We start from the raw sequence: 23,006 nt of genomic DNA, 5'->3' as shown, positions 1-23,006 counted from the left end.
TTTTCTGTGCTGCTGTGGGCACAAAAAAGCACGCATGGCCTAATGGAAAGAGCAAGGACCTTGGAGTCGGAGGACCTGGTTCTAATCCTGGCTCTACCAATTGCTTGCTGTATGACCCTGGGCAAGTCACTTAACTTCTCTGTACCTCAGTTTCCTCAATTGTAAAATGGGATTAAATACCTGTTCTCCTTCCTTCTTAAACTGTGACCCCTTTAAGGGGCAGGGATTGTGTCTGACCTAATGAACTTGTACCTTCCCCAGTGCTTAGAATAGCGTTTGACACATAGAGCTTAGCAAATCCCATAAAAAAGACTGTTTCTACTCATCTTTGTCGCTGCTGCCGTTTCTCCTAGGACTCCTGTGCCTCACTAAAGACACATTTGGGTACAAATCCAAAAATCAGTATTAACCCATTTGAAATATGGACTTTCTTGCAGTAATCTTGCATTTTCTAATAGCAATAATTATAATAATAGCATCTGTTAAGCACTTAGTATGGGCCACCTGTTGCACTAAGTGCTGGGGTAGATACAAGAAATCAAGGTCGCAAACAGTACCTATCCACATGGTAGTCACAGTCTTAAGTAGAAGGTAGTGGGATTTAGACCCCATTTTATAAATGAGGAAACTGAGGTACAGAGAAGTTAAATGACTTGCCCAAGGTCACAGCACAGACAAGTGGCAGAGCCAGGATTAAAACCCAGGCCCCCAGACCCATGCTATTTCCAATAGGCCTCACTGCTTCCTGCAAGAAGCTGCTGCTTGCTGAGTTGCCTTGAGAATGTAAAGTTTTAGGCTTGCTGTGTTGTAAGTCTTGAATTTTCAAGATGAAGAGTATCTTCATTTCCAGAATGCATGCATTGTTCTCAAAACACAGAGAAAATGGCAGCAGAAGTCACTTGCCTTGTGAGAAAGTGCATTATAAGTGGTAGACTATGACATATCCTGTTATTAATGTAATTTTCCATTTGCATTGAGTACCCCAAAAAAGACCATCTGGGCCAATCTCTGGTTTTTTTAAAAATTTAGAAGAGTACATGACATGGACTAATTACAGTAAAGGTCTTGAGGGCCCAAGATGACTATCTGTGTAAACTGACGAATTCCATTCAGTTCACTGTAGCTAACAATTGCATCCAGGATATTTATGGAGCATTATCTCAGGTTTTCAAAGATTATGTTGTACATGTTGAAATCTGCTAAGAATGGAACACCACCGGTACTTTTTATCCATTTTGGTACTAGTAGATAGGATCAAGTATGAGAAATGAAGGGTGAATTATAAAACTAGCCTTTCAGGCACAGGCTAATTGGGCACAGATGGTAAGGTAGAGCGATAGAATTTGCCCATCTCTCTGCCAGCTCTCAATAGTTGCTCTCCAGATATGGGCAATAGAGAGTAGACTTATAGTCGTTTTCTAGTGTAAATAAAGCCACAGAAGAAGTCAACCAGACACAAAGATGTTTGGAGTTCAAAGAACCATCTCAAATAAACATTTTGGAAGCAACCCAGTCTGGTTATGCAAACAAACATGTCTTAAAATGAAAATATTTTTGTTGAAAATACAAAGGGCGATATTATAAGCGGCATTCAGATGCTCTCCTAACAAGACCATCTGTGCCTGTCTTTCACAGAGCATCTGCCAAAAATTGCTTGTCTCCATAAGATGAAAAAATGTTGGCTGGCATTGCTGCAGAACCTAATGGCTTCAAAAGCAACTAGACTTTCCATATCTAAAACTTTACATGGGCATTTGATAGGGTGTGTGCTCTTTGAGGTGAGTTGGCCTTCGTCTATTGAGGGGAGATTGTGTGCTCAAAAAAATTGTGTGCTGGTGCACCAGTGCCCATCGCCAGGGGACAGGGAAGCTTAGGGAGATGCCCCCCTCCTTCAGGCAGGTAGAGACCCTGCTGTCAACTGCAGGCCCCAGTAGGGATAGGATTTGCAGTTAGTTGGGAGGGGAAGACAGTGCCATATGCTCCCAGTTACTCTAGTCAGATACAGTGGCAGCTTCACTCCTCCTTACGATGATTCCCAACATGCCTTCTTGAGAGCTGGATCCTAGAGAACAAGCGGTTCTCCCTCAAAACCACAAAAGAGCATGGAGGTGATATTGATTTGGGGGAATGGGGAGTTATTTGTTAAGCTCTTCCTTTGTGCCAGATATCTGAGGGTCCCATGATCACATAACTCAGCAAGAGTTATAATAACTGTGGTATTTCTTAAGCTCTCACTATGTGCCAAGCACTGTACTAAGTACTTGGGTGTGTACAAGCAAATTGGGTTCAACACACTGCCTGCCCCATATGGGGCTCACAGAATCAATTCCCATTTTACAAATGAGGTAACTGAGGTGAAGAGAAGTGACTTGTCCAAGGTTACATGGCATACAAGTGCTAGAGTTGAAATTAGAACCCATACACTTCTGACTCCCAGACCCGTGCTCTATCAACTGTACCATACTGCATAGGAAGTGTCCTCCCGTTGGGGGTTCTGGAACTATAGGGGAAGAATAAGATTTGATAAGTCATTTGGTCTGTCACACTTACTAGGGTGACCCTTATTTTTCCACTTTAATATACTCCTCCACAATGTGATGGCCAGGCTTTTGGATGACTGATTCCATGTGAGTTATCAGAAAATGGGTGAGATGCTGAAACTTCTTTTTCCCCAATTTGCATGACCTAAAATTCAGTCAGGCCCATTTGCTTTGATCCTTTCCAAATCCTCAGGGGACTTAAATTCAATTGGAGTCCTTACTTTACTTCAAAACTGTTCCACATTGAAACCATTCTTTGTCATCAGAAACCTCCCAATTAATTATTTTCCACTTCCCTCCCCAACTGTTGATGATGATGATATTTGTTAAGCACTTACTATGTGCCAAGCACTATTCTAAGCACTGAGTAATTGATACAGGTAATTGGGTTGTCCCACATGGGGCATACAGTCTTAATCCCCAGTTTACAGATGAGGGAACTGAGGCACAGAGAAGTTTAGTGACTTGCCCAAAGTGTCACAGCTGATAAGTGGAGGAGCTGGGATTAGAACTCACGATCTCTGACTCCCAAACCCATTCTCTTTCCACCAACCCACACCGAATAGTTTCATCCCACTATTGTCCCCAACTACTCATGGAATGAGCTTCTTGTCATGACATTTACTGATCATCCAACACTACTCTTTTCTTGTCACGTAGGCAGCTTTAATACAAGTGTGAGAGCTATTTATTGGGTACCAGAGTCAATTATCAGCACCTCTTTATCAAAAGTTTTGGAAACTTAAGTTTATATCCATTCTGTTGTATGGGAAAGGGGCAGGGGTGAGGCAGGGGAGTAAAGAAATGGGGGACTTAGTGAAAATGATGTTTCCTGTAATCCATCTTACAGTCTGTACTATCTAGATCCATAAATCTTTTTTTTTGTCCAATATTTCAAACTACTACTAAGTGGTCTGCAACTTGAAGAAGTTTTAATGCTCCATTAATCTTAAAATTAAATCATGTTGGAGGGATTATGGGTGGAAAGGAGACTGTTGTAAAAGGATTCCTTGGTACTTGTTACTGCCATTGTGGAAGAAATGTAAGCTTTATTCAGCTGGGGAACTTGGAACATTTTGAGGTTATGTCACCTGGACAATCTGTTCTTTAATAATATCACAGTTAATTGTTTTGTCATCTTTTGTGTCTTTCTAGCTCCCCATTGTTGACAAAATAAGGACTATTGCCCAGACAGTCTATGGAGCCCAGGATATAGAACTATCCCCTGAAGCAAAAGCAAAAGTAGACCGGTACACCCAACAGGTAAAAGCAATATAAATATATAATCAATTTGAAAGACCTTTTTCTTGGGATCAAAATATGCTCTTAATTCCGGTGACTGAAGAAATGTGGCGCTGCTTGTAAGGCTTCACTAACTGAGGACTCTTTAATTTTTAATTTTTTAAACATAAACATGAAACACTGGAAGATCTTCAGATGAAACTGGTGAGACGGGATCTGAATACATCCATAGTATTATCAAGGCCTGCTTCAGACATTTGCGTGCCCTGTGAGCATATGACTCAGCATGAGTTATAATAATTACGGTGTTTTGTTAAGTGTTTACTATGTGCCAGGCACTCTACTAAGCACTGGAGTGGATACAGGCAAATCAAGTTAGACACAGTCCCTGTCCTATGTGGGGCTCACAATCTCAATCCCCATTTTACCGATGAGTTAGGTGAGTCACAGAGAAGTGAAGTGACTTGCCCAAGGTCACATAGCAATCAAGTGGCAGAACGCAGATTAGAACCCATGACCTTCTGACTTCCAGGCCCATGCTTTATCCACTATGCCATGCTGCTTGTGTTATAATGTCATAACATTATAACTTCATGAGAGAGTCCACCCAAGCCTAATGCGTTCTTTGTGGAATTTGTTAAGTGCTTATTATGTGTGAAAAACTGTTCTTATGGCTGGGGTAGGTACAGGTTAATTAGGTTCCTTCATTCATTCAGTAGTATTTATTGAGCACTTACTATGTGCAGAGCACTGTACTAAGCGCTTGGAATGTACGATTTGGCAACAGAGACAATTCCTGCCCAATAATGGGCTCACAGTCTAAGGGACCACAGACCCTGTCCCACTTAGGCCTCATAGGCAAAGTAGAAGGGAGAACAAGTATTTTATCCCCATTTTACAGTCAAGGAAACTGAAGTGAAGTGATTTATCCAGTATCGCACCACAAGCAATTGGCAGAATTGGATTAGAACCTAGATCCTTTGACTCCCAGGCCTGTGCTCTTTCCATTAGGCCACACTGCTTCCCCATTTCTCTGGGGAGACCCTCTAGTTCTCATTCAGTTGTTTCAGAGTTAATCTATGACCATCCTTTAGGTGTCTTTTAGCACAGGCTCTAAGGGGACTGAGGAGTTTCCAATTTTCAACCTCTGCCAGCCCCTGAATGGCATTTTCTGAGGCACTTTCCTCTCTTATTGTCTGAACCTGGCCTTGAATATCAGGATTATATGAAGAGATGCTTGGACTCTAAAGTGTGGCTGAAGAAACTGATGTGTGAAGTCAGTGGTCACGCATTGGTGACTGAGTCACTTGATGATCAAGTGAAGACTTGGAGCATAACCAGTTTTGTATTATTTTATTCACCTCATGGCCTACGAGGTGCTTTAAAAACACTTAGAGCTAAATGCTAAAATGAACACCTTGGAGCAGAGTGTGAGCAATATATGTTTCACTCATCTTTCCTCATTTTAATATGACATCACCCTTTCATATTCAGTCTGAAACATACCTAAAGGATATTTAAAACTTGGAAGTGATTCAGAAGATATCCAATAAGATGAATAAATGACTTGGGTATTAAAGCACTGGGGATTATTTCTCCAAAAGAAGGATAAGCTTGAAAGGTGACTTTAGGCTTCTCTTCAAGTAGGTAAAGATTATTATGAAAGAGTGGGGACCAGCTGTTCTCTATCTCTGTAGAAGTCAATACAGGGGATATAAATTTAAGTGAAAGCATGAGGAATTTAGGTGAACAGTAAGGAATAATCTCCTGCTGGCAGGAGTTTTGAAATATTGGAATAGGTGAACAGAGAAAGCTAGAGCTCCCTTCTGAGACTTTAACATTGAAATTGGTTTTCCTTTTGTCTGGGATAATTTGCCTTTGCCTGAACATACAGGCTTTTCAGTATCCACAATTCCATTCTTTGTATTTTATTGAACTACTTTGGATGAGAAGTATTTTGAAAAATTGAAGTCAAATCACCCTCATTAGCTAATTTTTGGGTCACAGGCAGACTTGAGAGACAAGATTGCTACTGGAAGAAGTATTCCATTAGAAGAGAAGTAATCCAACAGAAGTATACTATTCCTATAGTATTGGTCTCTGCTGGTGAAATAAACATCACAATAATCCTTGAGTGTTTTTTTGCCTTCTGCTATCCCTGTTTTTATCATTATCTGTTATTTGACTAAGGGCAAGGAGAAGTGCCAGATGTTGTATGAAATATGGATTGAGCTCTGGTTTTGCCCAGTGGGCTTTCTAAGCCTCTATAAGGTGACAGCAGGTCAAACATACGGAGATGATACTCCTGCCTGACATGATGTGTATTTTCTCATGACTGTGGGTGATTAATTGTGATTGGAACTTGGTCTGTAGAAAATGGCATTGATAGAAAGCATAGCAGAAGAATTTTTTTTAATTTGTTACTTGCAATCTAAGGGTTGCTAAGAACTAGTAAAGGACACTAGACCATACTTCAGTTTCTAGGGTAAAAGTCTGGACCAAAAATCAAATGGCCATAAACCAACACAATGGGAACCTTTGCTTCCTGACAATTTCAGAATGAATGAATATGAATGATTAACTGGCTCTCATTAAAGGATGGTTTACCAGACTATCTTTCTGAGTCTAGAATATTAACAGATCATCAGTACTGATCAATCAGTAGTATTTATTGAGCCGTTACTGTGCAAAGCACTCTACTAAGTGCTTGGATGAGTACAATGCAACAGAATTAGCAGTCACATTTCTTGCCCATAATAAGCGTACAGACTAAAGGGGGTGAAAGACATTAATATGAATAAGTAATTTATAATATATAACATAAAGATATGTAGATAAGTGCTGTGATGTTGGGGCGATTTGCAAATGTCCAAAGTAATATTTATTGAGTTACTAACATATGCTGAGCACCGTTCTAAGCGCTTGGGCGAGAAAAAAACAAAAGACTCAGTCCTTGCCCTCACAAGGAGCACATAGTCTAGCGAGGGTTAACCTTGGAACTGCAGACTCGCTGAGACCTCCTTGAATTTCTGATATTTGGGGAGCAAAGGATTCCCAAGGGAAAGGTTTCTAAATTGAGATTCTGGTTTTCAGAATTTGGGTCTATCTTCCCTGCATGCTGAGGCTGCAGAGCTGGATGCCCTAAAATTCCATCCCAGGTCAGAGTTGCATGTGGAGAGCAAACTAATGCTATTTCTCCATTCATCATAGGTTTCATACATTTTCTCCAACCATAGATGAACTCTGGGCAGAAAGCCCATTCATGCAATTGTGATCCATCTTCTAATGCTGTATATAGTGGCTGACCCACTTTCCAATGCCCCATATATACATATATATATATATATATATAATATATATATATATATATCGGCTGATGCAGTAGGCCCATTTAATGATTGATAGTAAAAAAGTTAATTCAAGGAAAAGGAAGTAAAATTCCCACTTAATTTTTCAATTGCTTGTTAATGTGCAAGATGATAGAAAGGTTCCCAAACTCAAATTATATTTTGTATGACTAAATAGTTCAGAAATTCTGGACCAAATTGAGAAATCAGATGAAATAAACTCCCAAGACAAAGAGCATCCATCCAAGATTCCTAAAGAAACCTGGAAGGGAAGTTATAGAACTGCTAGCAAGTTTTCGCAGCCAATCATTATAAATGATCATGGAGCCAGAGAACTGGTAGGTGGCCAGTACAGTTACCGTCACTATGAGGGCTCTTCAAACAACCTTGGGAGAAATAAACTGGTGAGATTCATTCCTATAATTCACTAAGTAGTAGTAGAAGTGGAACCTTTAATTTAGTTTTTTAAATCAGCCAATCCCATAGGCAAATAGAACCTTTATCTTGAAGGTGGTAGGTTCAGAACAAACAAAACAGATCTTTACTTGGCTGATGGTATCTGGAATTCCTCATCACAGGAAGTTGTAGGAGGTAGACAGTATCCCTAGAGAGTAGAAAAGTTTGGATAAATTCAGGGAAAGTCCATAACACACTACAGAAAAGACATGTTGGGGAAATTAAAGGGTCATGGGTTTTAGATAGATCCATGAGCAATAATTCCAGAAAAATTTAATATTAGAGGGGAAATTTTTGGATATTTGATGATGCATCATTAGCCATGAGGAATGCGCAAGGAGGACAAGTGTCCTTTTGTGCTACTGTTGGGAAGAAAAGACCGTTGCTGTGGCATTGCCAGTGCTCTTATGATGACTGTTTGATTACCAGCAGTTGATTATGGTAATGTGCGTGCTACTTTTAAGAAATAAGTTGAAGAAAATGATTTCCCTTTCTTTCAGGGCTTTGGAAAGTTGCCAATTTGTATGGCAAAAACCCACCTGTCTCTCTCTCACCAACCTGAGAGGAAAGGAGTACCCACTGGCTTCATTCTCCCAATTAGCGATGTCCGTGCCAGCATTGGGGCAGGATTCATTTACCCTCTGGTGGGAACGGTGAGTAATGCACATTGGAATCCTCGCTCATCCCTCATTTCGTAATGTTAAAACCAAGCTGGCGTTCTTTCTTTTGGAAGGGGTCAGGAAAGGCCAGGGATTCTGTTCCATTTTCTTAGGGCTATCTGCCATTTTCAGGTTTAAAAATAGTTTGCAATTTCCCTCCCATTTTGAGAAATCCAGGTCACTAAAATGATGACAAAGAACAAATATGTGTCCCGGCCCTTTGGTTTTCCCCATTGGTACTGGAGACACGAGGAAGCACTTCCGTTAGTCCTTTATCTCAGGCCTTTGAACAATAGTTGGGCAGCTTCTGACGTCACACTGAGTTATGACTAGTTATGAAGTGAATGTGTGGAATGGGTCTAGAGCAGGCCGCATACCTCACCAAATTTCCTGGAGGGAGCATTCTATTACCGTTATCTCATCTTCTCAGGACACAGCCTGATTTCCGTCCTGCGCAATGCACAGGGAGAAAGGTTGTGACTACATAGCTTGTTGTTGTAAAAGCTTTCTCAAACAATCAAGTGTGGGGAGCGAGGAAGGAAATCGTTCCTCACCAAAGGAGTTCCAGGACTCCAGGAAACTGTCATGTGGACTTTGTGGCCTGAGCGGTATGCTTTCTATGGACATGACTGAGCAGCGTGAATAGCTGAACAAGTGCACGGAGGGCCAGCTGCCTTTTCCTAATAGGAGCAAGGTATTTTGCAATTTGACCCAATTCCTGGCACCATCATAATACAATGATGGTGTGTCAAGTAAATGAGCCCAGCAACTAATGCTGCTTTCACTGAAAGCATAGAAGGGAGTTTATTCAATTATAATTTCCTGCTTTATGGATGAGTGTTGTCCTATAGTTCCTGTACAATGAGAAGATTGTGGGTACCTAATTGACAGGTAATACATATGTGCAGATTCACAACCGCCACCGCACAAAAAAATATTTAGATTGTCGGATATGGCTGTACGACTTTTCTTTAATGTTGTGTTGCCTGGGAGTCAGGGCACCTGGCACCTGGTTCTAATCCCAGGACCACCACTTGTCCTTGGGCAGGGTTGCTTAACTTCTTTGTGCCTCTGTTAACTCATCTGTAAAATGGGGTTTAAAACTGAGAGCCCCAGGTGGGTCAGTCCCTATCTCAGGATTCAGTACAGTGTTTCGCACAGAGAGAAGCAGCCTGGTCTAATGGATAGAGCATGGCCCTGGGAGTCCGAAGGACCTGAGTCTTAATGCTGGCTCCGCCACTTGTCTGCTGTGAGGCCTGGGCAAGTTACTTCACTGCTCTTTGCCTCAGTTACCTCATCTGTGAAATGGGGATTAAGATTATGAGCCCTTTTGTGAGTACTGTGTCCAACCTGATTAGCTTGTATAAACACTTAATGAATACCATTTTTTTTAAAAAAAAGAGAGAGATTCAGGACTCTCTAAGTCAGTTGTGACCAAAAGCAGCATCACTGTTACTATAGCTGTGTCTGACACTGCACACTAGGCTCCGTCTCTTTGATGCTACCCTACAGAAATGCTCTCCTTGCCTTTCCCTTGCCTCCATTCTGTTGGCCCCCATCTTCTGTCCCCACATAGCCTATATTTTGTTCCTGCGACTACCCTCTCAGGGTCGTTTCTCTTGTATCGCCCCTTGTGCTTGTCACTGTTTTGAGGACAGTCCTAAATATTACAATTAAAATAGTATTGTTCCCCACTGAACTAATTTTTAAAACCAAGGGAAAGACAGCCGAGTTAATTTAGGTTATTTTTCAATTGAAAAATGTTCTAGGTGAGTAACCGGTCATGGCTTAGCAAAAATCTCACTCCGTTAACATCTTGGGCAGGGATCATGTCTACCAACTCTGTCGAGTTGTACTTTCCCAAGTGCTTAGTAATAATAATAATGATGGCATTTGTTAAGCGCTTACTATGTGCCTAGCGCTGTACAGTGCTCTGTACACGGCAAGCAATCAATCCAACAGTGGTATTCATTGAGCACTTAGAGTGTTGAGAGCACTGTACTTGGCATATGGGAAAATAAATACCATTGATTGATTAAGGTCCCACCCAAGTCCTGAGTTAAGAAAACATTTGTCATTGGGAGAGTGTAATCTCCTCATGGGCTAGGAATGTGTCACTTCTTTATTCTATACTTCCCAAGCACCTAATTCACTCAATAAATGCTGCTACTACTAGGAGGGTTAACAACTGTAAGATATCTGCTGCCCTAGCAGTTGTGAATCTCCTACCCTGAAACTTGGGACGAGACCACTCTGGGCCCTGATAACACCGAGGAAGGTAATAAATGCTTCGTTGTGCTCTGTCACTGCCCTGACTGGAGCCGAGCATCACTTCTATTTTAGTCACAGGCCTGCGAGGCTTCACTGCCCTAAAGGCCAGAGCCCAGCGGTATTTTTCGAGGAGGTAGAATAAGGGAAGACGAATGTTAGAAAAGAGTCCGTCGTCTTAGTAAAGGGCCGCTCATCTCTAGCATTACCTCCTCAGTAGTTGGGACTGTGATGTCTGCTCCTCATTGTGGGCAGGGAATCTGTTTACTGATATATTGTACTCTCCTAAGTGCTCAATACAGTGCTCTGTACTCAGTAAATACCATTGATTGACTGACTGACTGTTATTGTACTTTGCCGAGTGACTAGTCAGAGTACTCTCCACACTGAAATTGGTTAATAAGTGTAGATGACTGACAGAGGCCACACTAAACTCCTGTGCCTGGATCTTAGAATCAATCGGTTGTATTTTTGAGCGCTTCCTGTGTGCAGAGTATTGTACTAAGACCTTGGGAGAGTTACAGTATAACATAATTGGTAGACATGACCCCTGCCCACAAGGAGCTTACAGTCTAGGGGAGCAGCATGGCTCAGTTGAAGGAGCACAGGCTTGGGAGTCAGAGGTCATGTGTTCTAATCCTGATTCTGCCACTTGTCAGCTGTGTAACTTTGGACAACTCACTTAACTTCTCTAGGCCTCAGTTCCTCATCTGAAAATGAGGATGAAGTCTGTGAGCCCTATGTGGGACACCCTGTTTACCTTGTACTACCCCAGTGCTTAGAACAGTGCCTTGCACATAGTAAGTGCTTAACAAATGCCATCATTATTATTAGAGGGGGAAACAGACATTAATATAAATGAATCAATTACAGACATATTCTTAAGTGCTTTGTGGCTGAGGGTGGGGTGAATAAACGGTGTTAATCCAAATAAGGATGATGCGAAGGGAGTGGAAGAGGAGGAGATGAGGGCTTAGCCAGGGGCAAGCTCTTGGAGATGTGATTTTAATAAGGTTTTGAAGGTGGGGAGAATGATTGTCAAGTATGTACGGAGAGAGAGTTTCAGGCCAGAGGCAGGATGTGGGTGAAAGGTCAGTCGCAAGATAGATGAGATTGAGGTACAGTGAGTAGGCTGGCATTAGAGGAGCGATTTGTGCGGGCTGGGTTGTAGTAGGAAATCAGAGAGTTAAAATAGGAGAGGGCAAGGTGATTGATTGAGTGTGCAGGGACTTTAATCCTCAAGCTGAAAAGCTGCAGGACCAATGATCTAAATCCTTTATTCCCCAAGCTTAATTTTTCAACTTGTCAGTCATTTTTATGTGCCTTTATGCCCCATTCCTCATTGGTTTTTCTCAAAACTTGCACTATTACTGCACTGTAAACCATTCTACTTTATTTTTATTGATCAGAAAGACTTATGGCCCTCATGCTACTTAACCTTACTGTGGAAGTCTAGAAATCACTCCAACTCTTGCTCCTTCAGATTCACCCTGCTCTACTCTAATTCTCCCCTTGCTTTTGCTCAACAACACTACTCTCCCTCCCTCATCTTCTCCTCTACCCACAGCCCCCACCAAATGATTCTTCTCAGGTCAGCCCCTGGCTATCAAAATTTACTCTCTTTACTTGTGTCTTGGACCCTGTTGTCTCTCGTCACTTAAAATACCTTAACTCCCACTCTTCATTCTTCATCTTCCTTTTTTAACATAGATCACGGGCCTGGGAGTCAGAAGAACTGGGGTTCTCATCCTGCATCTGCCACTTGTCTGCTCTGTGACTTTGGGCAAATCACTTCACTTCTCTGTGCCCCAGTTACCTCATCTCTAAAATAGGTATTAATACTGTGAGCTTCACTTGGGACGGGGAGTGAGTCCAAACTGTTAGGCTTGTATCTACCCCAGTGCTGAGTACAGTGCCTAGCACAGAGTAAGCACTTAAATGCAATTTAAAAAGAAAACAAAAAAGCCCTTTCTTATGGCTCCTTCCCTCTTGCCTTCAAACACCCAAGTCTGGGAGCCAAAGGGCCTGAGTTCTCATTTCACTTCTTTTACCTGCTGGGTGACCTTAGCCAAGTGACTTAACTTCTCTGTGCCTCGGGTTCCTCATTTGTAAAATGAGGATTAAATACCTGTTACCTCCTGCTTTAGTGAGTTCCATGTGGAAGTGGGACTGTGCCTGACCTGATTATCTTGTGCTTAATTCAGTGCTTAATACAATGCTTGGCACAGAGTGTACACTTGACAAATACCACAGTTGCCATTATGGTTTTCATTATTACATCATGCTGTGCACAGAGCAACATGATGGTATCATTGTACCACCTGCTTACATGAGAGTAGCAGCTGCTGGTTCCAGGAGGGAAATTAAGGGGAGGGGAGCAGAAGGAAGATGGGTCGGGTCTAGCAGAGGATTGTATTTGGGGAAGCAGCATGGCTCAGTGGAAAGAGCCTGGGCTTCGGAGTCGGGTCATGGGTTCAACTCCCAGCTCTACAACTTGTCAGCTGTGTGACTGTGGGCAAGTCACTTAACTTCTCTGGGCCTCAGTTACCTCATCTGTAAAATGGGGACTAACTGTGAGCCTCACATGGGACAACCTGATTCCCCTGTATCTACCCCAGCGCTTAGAACAGTGCTCTGCACATAGTAAGCGCTTAACAAATACCAACATTATTATTATTATTATTATTTTTCCCTTCCTCTCCTCAGGTCCTCCTCTTTGTTCACCTCACGGTCCACACCCACCAAGAGATGACAGGCGAGGCCTGTTCTTCCCAATTTGAAGCGGGGTCACTGCCCTTTTCCATCCTACAGCCAGAAACAGGTTTAGGCTGTGCTGCTCAGGAGAGGAGACTGGGGAGGATGCCCTGGGGCCGTGTGCGGGGTGGCTTAGACCTGCCTCCACTCCTGCCCTCACCTCATGCTCCCCTCAGCCCACGCTTGCCTCTGTCCCTCTCTGCTCCATGGAACGGCCATGGCAGCCTCCAGGGTACACCGGAATCGCCCTCCATAGAGCACAGAAATAGCCCAGGGTGGGCGGGATGAGGAATCCTTTGTGCACAGGGTGAGTGTGGGCCCGGCTCTGGCTGGGCCGTCGATCACCGACTACTGCCACCTCCAGCAGCGATGGGTGGGCTGGACGGAGTCCAGCGGCCCTGCCCCATATGTTCTCCCTTCTGCAATGCCCTATTGGTTATTTATGTATTTATTATTTATTCATATTATTGTCTGTCTCCCCTTCTGGACTCTAAGCTCACTGTGGGCAGAGAATGTGTCTGTTCATTGTTATGTTGTACTCTCCCAAGCACTTAGTATAGTGCTCTAAGTGCTCAATAAATATGCTTGAGTGAATGAATTTTAGCAAGGTTGTTACAGTGGAGCCTGAGGTCCTGGGTGGTAGTTTTAAGGGTCCAACTTTGTGTCTGACCTGCTTAATGTGCATCTACCCCAGTTCTTAGAACAGTGCTTGATGATGATGATAATAATAGTAATACTGATAATAGTGTTTGTCAAGGGCTTACTATTTTCCTGGCACTATTCTAAATGTTGGGGGTAGGTACAGGATAATCGGGTTCGATACAGTCCCTGTCTCACATAGGGCTCAGAGTCTTAATCCCCATTTTACAGATGAGGGAACTGAGGAACAGAGAAGTGAAGTGACTTGGCCAGGGTCACACAGTAGACAAATAGTAGAGTGGGATTAGAACCCAGGTCCTTCTGACTCCCAGGCTTGTGCTCTGTACACTAGGCCATGCTACTTTTTAGAATAATAACTGTGGTATTTGTTAATAATGATGCTATTTGTTAAGCGCTTACTGTGTGCCAGGTACTGATCTAGGCGCCGGGGTAGATACAAGGTAATCTGGTTGTCCCACATGGCGCTAACAGTCTTGATCCCCATTTTACCGATGAGGTAACCGAGGCATAGAGAAGTTGGGCAACTTGCCTAAAGTCGCACAGCTGACAAGTGGTGAAGCTGAGATTGGAACACATGACCTCTGACTCCCCAGCCCGTGCTCTTTCAACTAAGCTACGCTGCTTCCCATATTTGTTAAGCGTTTATCACGTGCCAGTCACTGTTCTAAGCACTAGGAGGGTAGATAAGCTAATCGGGTTGGAAACAGTCCAATAATAAAAACAATGTAATGAAGTGCTGACTCTTCTCCCCACACCCCAACCCCCTGACCCCCCATCCAGCCACCAATTTGAGAGTAGCAGTGGTTTCAAGAAGAAATAGATATGGCTCCTGAACCATAGGTTACAAACCCTTGGTCTAGCTTTTGGTTTTCATCCTCTTCACTAAGGTGAACTTCAGCCATTTGAGTCACCCTCGTCTTCTGTAATTCTGCTCTACATCACCACTGTCGCACCCTCATCAGTTTCCACCCTGCACTGCCCCCCACCACCAACAACTTTACCAAACCCTCAGCTAACTGAATCCTCCAGTGTCCCCATTGACTCCTTCTCTAGGGACCATTAGGCATAGTTTTCCTAGTGCCATCATCACCTCCTCACCATTTTACTGACCTTCTTTCTCCTCCTTCCTATCTGTCACTCTGGAGTTTCCTGCCTACTTTCAAAATCTACCCCACTCTACTTGTGGCCCATACCATCCCTGTCATCTCCAAAAAAGACTTTTGCCCGCATTTGCTTCCCCTCTCTAACTGCCTTCTTAAACCTCTCTCTTTCCAATACTTCCTTCACCTTGTTTTCATCCAATTTTCATTTGGTGGCTCTTCTTTTTGCTCCTCATCCCTTAATTTGGGGATTTATGTTCCTTTTTGCCTACTCTTCATTATAAGCTTACCCTTTTGGGGGGATCATCCATTATTTTGGCTACCACCATCTATTAACTTTGACTACCATCGTTTTTTTAAGCAATGGTAAATCAATAAATAAATACTATTAAATAGTATTTATGAGTATGAATAGTCAATAAATACTATTGAATGAGTGAATTAATTTTAAGTGTACTAAGCACTTGCGTAGGTACAAGCTAATCAGGTGGAACACAATCCACTCCCCACATGGGGCTCACAGTCTCAATCCCCATTTTACACCTGAGGTAATTGAGGCAGTGAGAAGTGAAGTGACTTGCCGAAGGTCTCATAACAGACAGTGAAGGAGCTGGGATTAGAACCTAGAATTAGACTGTGAGCCCCTTGTTGGGCAGGGATTGTCTCTATCTGTTGCCCAGTTGTACATTCCAAGCGCTTAGTACAGTGCTGTGCACACAGTAAGTGCTCAATAAATATGAATGAATGAATGAACCCAGGTCCTATAACTCCAAGGCTGTGCTTTATTTAGTAGACAGTGTTGCTTCTCTAAATTGTGAGGTCATCTTGGTCATAAAAATATGCATATTAAACGTGATGTGAGCAAATGCTCAGGAATTCATTGGTGAAGAAGGTCTTAAAGAAAAATACTTTAACTCTTTTCTTCATTCTTTTATGAATCTGTAAGACCAAGAATTTAGCTGTCGCCCGCTCTAACATTACAGGAGACAAGAGGTTAACATGTAATCATGCAGTTAAATTACTGAAGAGGAAATTATGAATACTTTAAAATGTTAAGTAGGAACTACTTGGACAGTTTAAATTTAAGAGGGGAAGAGGAACATATTGTTTTCAGTTAAAATTTTAATGTGGGCTGACAAACACGCCATGTTTCCTTCTGTTATCCCTGATGGTCTCCTAATTTGTGCAGAGCTTTTCAGAAAAATTGCTCTGAAGCGATCACCAGTAAAACTCAATTTTCACTTAATTAGCACTGAAATGGCTTTTATCTCAGTTATCTTGTGACCTTGGCCCCACTGCTCACACAGGTGCACATGACATCATCACTTGGCTTTACACTGGGGAAGCAGGAAGGCTGTTGGAGGATGTGCAGGAAATCAGTGAGGTCATCTGTTAGTAATGACTGGGTGGAGAGGTACTGGGGCAGAGTTGGGGGGGAGGGAGGGCATTTGTGTGAGTGTGTGTTGTGTGTGTGTGTGTGTGCGCGTAAAAAGCGGGAAATGTGGACCTGCCCACGAAATTATTGCCACTTTGTACTTTCTCACGTTTCTGTTATGCCTGTAATGTTTTCTGTTCTGCTCCCTGAACTGTACAACAGTGTCCTAAATGTTTATTTTACTGTTGAATCTGGTTCAGATCAGAGATGATATGATTTTCAACCTGAACAGAAGTATTTTTCTCCATCTATCTCCCTTTCTCTGGGACAGAAGGTTATAAACTTCTTACATAGTTGTTGCAGTGCATATATCAAAATTTGTGGGCTTTATCAATCCCTTTGTGACTCCTATTTCAATAATTCATAACCAGTATGTCGGGGAGCATACAAGCGTTTGCATTTCAAGCCATATTTTCAATGTTAAAGTATTGAAGCCAGGGTGGGGGCGGGGAGCAAGAGACTCCTTGATCCTGCAAGCTTATCTGTACAGAATTCTGAAGCAGACATATGTACCTCCAAATATCTACTATCTCCTCTCTTCCCACAAAAGATAGTAGTTACAGGTTTTAGAATTGTGCTGGGGAATTACAGTGTGTTAAGCTTCCTGCCTCTAGGCTAAATTGGTCCTGATTTTTGTTTAGCAATTTGAGAGCTATTCTGTTTGTTAAGGTTCAAAATGCAGAAGTTGGTGTCACTGCGGTCAGGAAACAGACAATAATTGACCTATTATCTGCCAAGCAGAACGCCTCCTTTCTGGCCTTTTCCCCCCCCTCTTTTTTTTTTTAAACTTACCTCTCTATACATATTCCAAAGGCTATTACCAGTATCCTTCTCCTTTTGCCACTTAAGATCACACCACTGTATATATATATTATATATATCACTCCTCTTGATTTCCCTTCATGAACGCAGCCAAACAGCTTTGCATTCCCATTATTTTGCACTGCCAAGTATCTGTTTTCCTTCTTGTCCTCTCCTTACTATTCCCGGATGCTCATTTAATTTTCTCCTTGCTTTCTTCATTTTTCTGTGAGGCCTCCTATCAACTATTTATTGAGTACTTTCTCTCTGTAGAGCACTGTACTGAGCACTTGGGAGAGAACAATAGAGCAGGGAGTTTACAATCTAGTGGAGGAAAGAGACACTATAATAGTCTAAAGGGGGAAGCAACAGTGTTTAAAGATATGTAGATAAGCCCTGGAACATGGAGGGGATGGGCACCTAAGGGCCTTGTGGATGAAGATTCAAATGTATAGATGATGCGGAAGTGCTGAAAGGCAGTAGGGAGGTAAATCATTTTGGGAGAGAATGTAGACTGAGATTAGAAAGGGAGCTAGTATAGAGCATTGAGGAACACCTACAGGAGGCCATGAACTCGTCTCTAGACTATAATCTTGTTGTGGTCAGGGAATGTATCTATTGTATTTATATTGTACTCTTCCAAGTACTTAGTACAGGGACTGACAAGGAAAGTGTGAGGCTGAGGAGGAAAAGGGCAAAGACTGAGAAGGAGCAGCCAGAGGGGTAGGAAGAGAACCCAGAGAGGATAGTGTCTAAGCGAGGATAGGGTCAAAGGCTGATGAGAGGTAAGGGTGTAGTAGTGTCCATTAGATTAGGTACAGATGGGGTTGTTGGTGACTGTGGAGACAGCGATCTCTGAGAGAACAGTTTGATCAAGGTGGAGGGGGATAGAAACCATATTGCAGCATGTCGAGGAAGTAGAGGCATTGGGTGTATGAGGAATTAGGAAGACAAGGGATGGGGTGATAGCTGGTGGTACAGTGGGGTCAAGAGAGGTGTTTTTTGTGATGAGACATTGGTGGTTTGAAAGCAGTTTGGAAGAGGCATCACGTAAGATTTCTGTTTTGTACATTTTTATTTTAAACCTGAGGCTTTCATTTCGCAAATTCTAGTATGGTAAATGTGGATTCTTCTGAATACGTGGAACATGACGCTTTGATCCTGACTCTCCCTGTCCTTACACTGAGGATTGTGTATCAGTGAGTTCAGGAGTGGGGTAGCTGATGATTCAGTCCCAAGACTGAATCTTGGGACTTCTTGGGATCTTCTATCATCTCTCTACTAAGTTATAAACGGTAGCTGTCATGACCTGCAAACAATGGAACAACTTGCCATATGGTTAGTGTTGGGTTCTGTGAATTCTTACTTCCATCTTGTCCATCTCTTTCTTGTCATGACAGATTGACTTGGTTTTATTCATCATACACTAGCCTATTTTCATTCCACATGCTCAGTTTCTGTTGCTCACTGAATTTCCCCATTACCAACTTGTCTTGGGGAGGCACAGTTCTGCTAAGTGCTTACGATGTGCCAGGCAGGCACTGTACTAAGCACTGGGGTAAATACAGGATTAATTGGGCTGGACACAGTCCCTGTCCCAGATGGGGCTCACAGTCTTAATGCCCATATTCAGAGGAAGAAACCGTAAACTTCATTTTACAGGTGAAAAAATTCTGAGGCACAGGAGAGTTAATTGACTTGTCCAAGGTCACACAGCAGACCAGTGGCAGAGCAGGGATTAGAATCCAGATCCTCTGACCCCTAGGCCCCTACTTGGTCCACTGTGCCACACTGTTTCTCATGTTATAGCATGTATTTTCACTGCCCATTTTGGTTAGACTATTTTTAGGAAGTTAAGGAACATACATCCAACAACATTAGCCTGTTTGGAAACAACAAAGCTCTCTAAAATGGGTTCTTTTATTTATAAACAATTTTCTTAATGAATAAATAGGACAAGAGTGTTGAAGAGCTATGTAATTTTGCCAGGCAAACTTGTGGATAAATTGCTTTAAAGTTGCATAAACAGTCCTATTTCATCATGGTTCAACATGAAAAGTTAGAGCTGTTTCTTATCGAAAGCCTTTGTTGGTGAGCCCCCTGAATTTTGGGACTCTGCATTTCTCTACATTTTGCATTTGATCCCAAATTGAAAGTTGTTTAAGACATCCACTTGGTTTCAAGCACAGTTCCATCCATACAGAACTAACATACATTTATTTTCCAATGAGATATTTTGGGGGCAGTTGTAGTTACAGTAGGCTACAGGTCCTGCCTGTGTTGATCCAACACCCCCCAGAAAATTGGAATTGGTGTCCAGGAGGGAGTTCCCTCATGCCTTGCTGTGTTGTGTTGATTGTGACACAGAGCATTCCTGTAGTCCCTGCTTAAGGATTACTAGGAAGGAAGCATCAGATGCCTCAACAAACTGGCAGTGGTATGGACTAATCCTGTTCTTTTACAGCTTGCATTTTGTCATAGTTCAAATATTTTGGTCATTTTCCACCTCCTTCTCAAGAGGTGAAAGTCCAATTTCAGAAATCACTGTAATCGCAGTAGAATGATTCATTTATTCACTCATTTAGTCATATATATTGAGCGCTTACCGTGTGTAGACCACTGTACTAAGCACTTGGGAGAGTACAATATAATGGTAAACAGACACATTCCCTGCCTACAATAATCTTACAGTCTAGAGCACGAATGATCCATAATAATGAGCGCTAACGTACTTCAAGTTCAGGTCCAACAGATCCATGAAGGGGAAGCGGCATGGCATAGTGGTTAGAGCATGGGCCTGGGAGACACAAGGTCATGAGTTCTAATCCTGGTTCTCCCCCTTGTCTGCTGTATGGACTTGGGCAAGTCACTTCACTTCTCTGGGCCTCACTTGCCCCATTTGTAAAATGGGGATTAAGACTGTGAGCCTCAAAAGGGACAGGGACTGTGTCGAACCCGATTTGCTTCTATCCACCCCAGTGCTTAATACAGTGCTTGACACATAGTAAGCACTTAACAAATACCACAATTATTATTGTGTAGTTTTTAAAATTGTTTACCATCTGCCAACATTTGGGGAGAGGAAAAAAACAAAGGTTTATGGGTAGTTTAGGTCATGGAATTATGTTGGCTGGTGTTGCTAACATTTGACCTGTATTTTTGTTTTCCTGTAAAACTTGCTGAGGAACAGTGTCATTGCGGTAGGAAAGGGTTAATCAGTCAACAGAGCAGAAAATCATAGTGTAGGTTGATGCCTTATAGTGTATGTGAAAAATTTCCTCTCATTACCTAAAGTATCAGAGGAATGTAAATCTTGTCAAAAATCCTACTGGTAAAAAGCAATTTTTGGTTAGGTTGAATACACTTGTATTTATATTATGTTTCACCAGGGTTTGTTTACAAAGGGTCATTTGCCCAGGCTGATACAGGCCAGTAATATTTACAGATCCATGTTGTTATTCGAGTTTCCCTCCCAAGTTAATAGCTAATGAATTCAGAGTATAGGCATCTTTATTACTCAGTTGGTGTATATTACGCCATTTTTGAACATTTCATTAAATATGCTTTTCACATGGGTGAAACAGTTGCAGAGGCAGCAAAAGGTTCTTTAATTTGTAATAGCAAAAATCCGTAACAATGATATTTTCTTGCAGCTATTTGGACAGCTGGAGGTAGTTATTTTAATTTTGATAAGTTTGATATAAAGAATGGAATGTATTCTTGGAAATTAAAATGGGTGGGAAAAGAGACCACCGACCATCACAGTAATGGGAATCTGAAAGATTAAAGAGAAAAAAATTCCATTCAACTGTTTCCAAGTACATTTAGTTTTCATTTAGGAGGACAATCCTTGAACTTTTTCTTGCAGAAGGAAGGATTATAGCCTAAAGCAAATAATTAATGCAAACCTCAAACAAAAATACCATGTCAACTATTAAAATACCATTTAAAAATCTAAACATCCAATTGGTAGCAAAACATATAGAACAACACACCCTAACCTTTATCCGGATCTCTTAAGAAGAGTTTGAAAACTCATACGTAAAATTTGCCAAAACTGTCTTTGTGGTCAGAAACTGACAGATCGCACTGATGAATTGTTCAGAGGTTGCACAATCCGTAGAATCAAATATCTAGATAATCCTCTCAGGCTCTAGTTCTGATGTCCATGACCCTAGCACCAGTTTCCTACAGGACTGATGCAAAAATGGGATCACACCCCTCCTTTTCCCTTTCCTTTCCCTGCTTGCTCTTAAAAGCTTTTAGCTTGATTGTAAAGCGTGTCATAGATTACCTCTATCAATCAAACCGGGAGAATGTCAAAAGCTAAGCAAAACCTGGCATGGATTTCTGTAGTAGCTGAATCAGAGTCATGCTTTAGCTATTCTTCATTAGTCAGATTCAACCAAATATATTGCGTCCCTACTCGGTGCAAAGTACTGTTCTGGAATGTCTGTTACACTGTTGTACTCTCCCAAGTGCTTAGTATAGTGCTCTGCACACAGTAAGCACTCAATAAATATAATTGACTGGCTGGATGCTTGGGGAACATACCAAAGGAAAAAAATGCACAATCTATAATCCCTATCTTCAAGGAGTTCACAATTTAATAGGGCATACCATCTACAAATTTGTTAAGAGTGAAAGAGTTTTGAGTAGAACAGGTGACTAAATAAAGAAATAAGTAACTTTGTTCTGGGATTTCTTCTGGGCGAAGCAGTCGATTTTTAAGGGCACTTACTCTAGCACGTTCTTCTAAACAGAGTCCCAAACTGTACTATTGCTGCTGCTTCAGAGACCAGACAACCAATTTTCTGACTGAGCCTCCTACTTTCTTAGAACTTGCTAACATCCCTCCGTCAATAAAACATACAGCTGGGAAAATTTGACCAAAAGGAAAGCAGTATTATTTTCATAGTGATTCCCAAATCTCTCTCTCTAGCCCTGACCACATGCCTTCTCTGCAGTCTCCTATTTCCTTCTCCCTTTGGAATATTTCTACTTGCATGTCCTGCCGGCACCACAAACTTCATCATCCCACCCAAACCCTGTCCTCCCACTATCTTTTCCATCATCGTAGACAACGCCTCTGTCTTGCCTATCTCACAGGCCCATCTCCTTGGTATCACCTTCACCTCATCTCTCTCATTCAAGCCATATTGATTATATCAATTGATTGATTATCTTCCACCAGATCCTGTCTGTTCTGCCTTCACAACATTGCTAAAATCCACTCTTCTCCATCCAAACTGCTACTATGCTCATCAAAGCACTTATCCTGTCCCACCGTAACTACTGCTTCGGCCTCCTCACTGATCTCCCTCCGTGCCTCCTGCCTCTCCCCACTCCAGTCCATACCCTGCTGCCCAGGTTCTTTTTCTTAAAAAAAAACATTCAGTCCATGTCTCCCCTCTCTCCTTAAGAAACTTCAGTGGTTGCCCATCCTTCTCCACATCAAACAAAAATTCCTTACCATTGACTTTAAAGCATTCAATCAGCTTGTCCACTCCTGTCTTGCCTCACTGACTTCCTACTACAACCCAGTACCTCAATCACATCTATCTCGCCGCTGACTCCTTGCCCATATCCTCTCTCTGGCATTCAACTCCCTCCCCCTTCATATACTTCAGACTGCCACTGTCCCCATTTTCAAAGCCTTATTAAAATATCTCTTACCGAAAGCCTTCTCCACTTAAGCCCTTTTCCCCCCATTCTTTCTCCCTTCTGAGTCACCTATACACTTG

The 23,006-nt window shown here is 42.1% G+C and overlaps 1 protein-coding gene across 2 annotated transcripts in view; it reads left to right on the top strand.

Annotated features, from left to right (window-relative positions):
• The window catches only part of MTHFD1L (methylenetetrahydrofolate dehydrogenase (NADP+ dependent) 1 like), a 169,828-nt gene that overhangs the window by 125,170 nt on the left and 21,652 nt on the right, over window positions 1-23,006 (top strand). For both annotated transcript variants that reach the window (XM_029058108.2, XM_029058109.2), the window contains exons 25-26: window positions 3,696-3,803; window positions 8,086-8,238. In XM_029058108.2, the coding sequence (XP_028913941.1) occupies window positions 3,696-3,803; window positions 8,086-8,238 (261 nt within the window). The remainder of the gene's footprint in view (window positions 1-3,695; window positions 3,804-8,085; window positions 8,239-23,006) is intronic.

This window comes from Ornithorhynchus anatinus, chromosome 2, assembly GCF_004115215.2.
Source record: "Ornithorhynchus anatinus isolate Pmale09 chromosome 2, mOrnAna1.pri.v4, whole genome shotgun sequence".
Classification (NCBI taxonomy): domain Eukaryota; kingdom Metazoa; phylum Chordata; class Mammalia; order Monotremata; family Ornithorhynchidae; genus Ornithorhynchus; species Ornithorhynchus anatinus.
The sequence above is the reverse complement of the archived record's forward strand: the minus strand, read 5'-3'. Positions and strand labels throughout refer to the sequence as shown.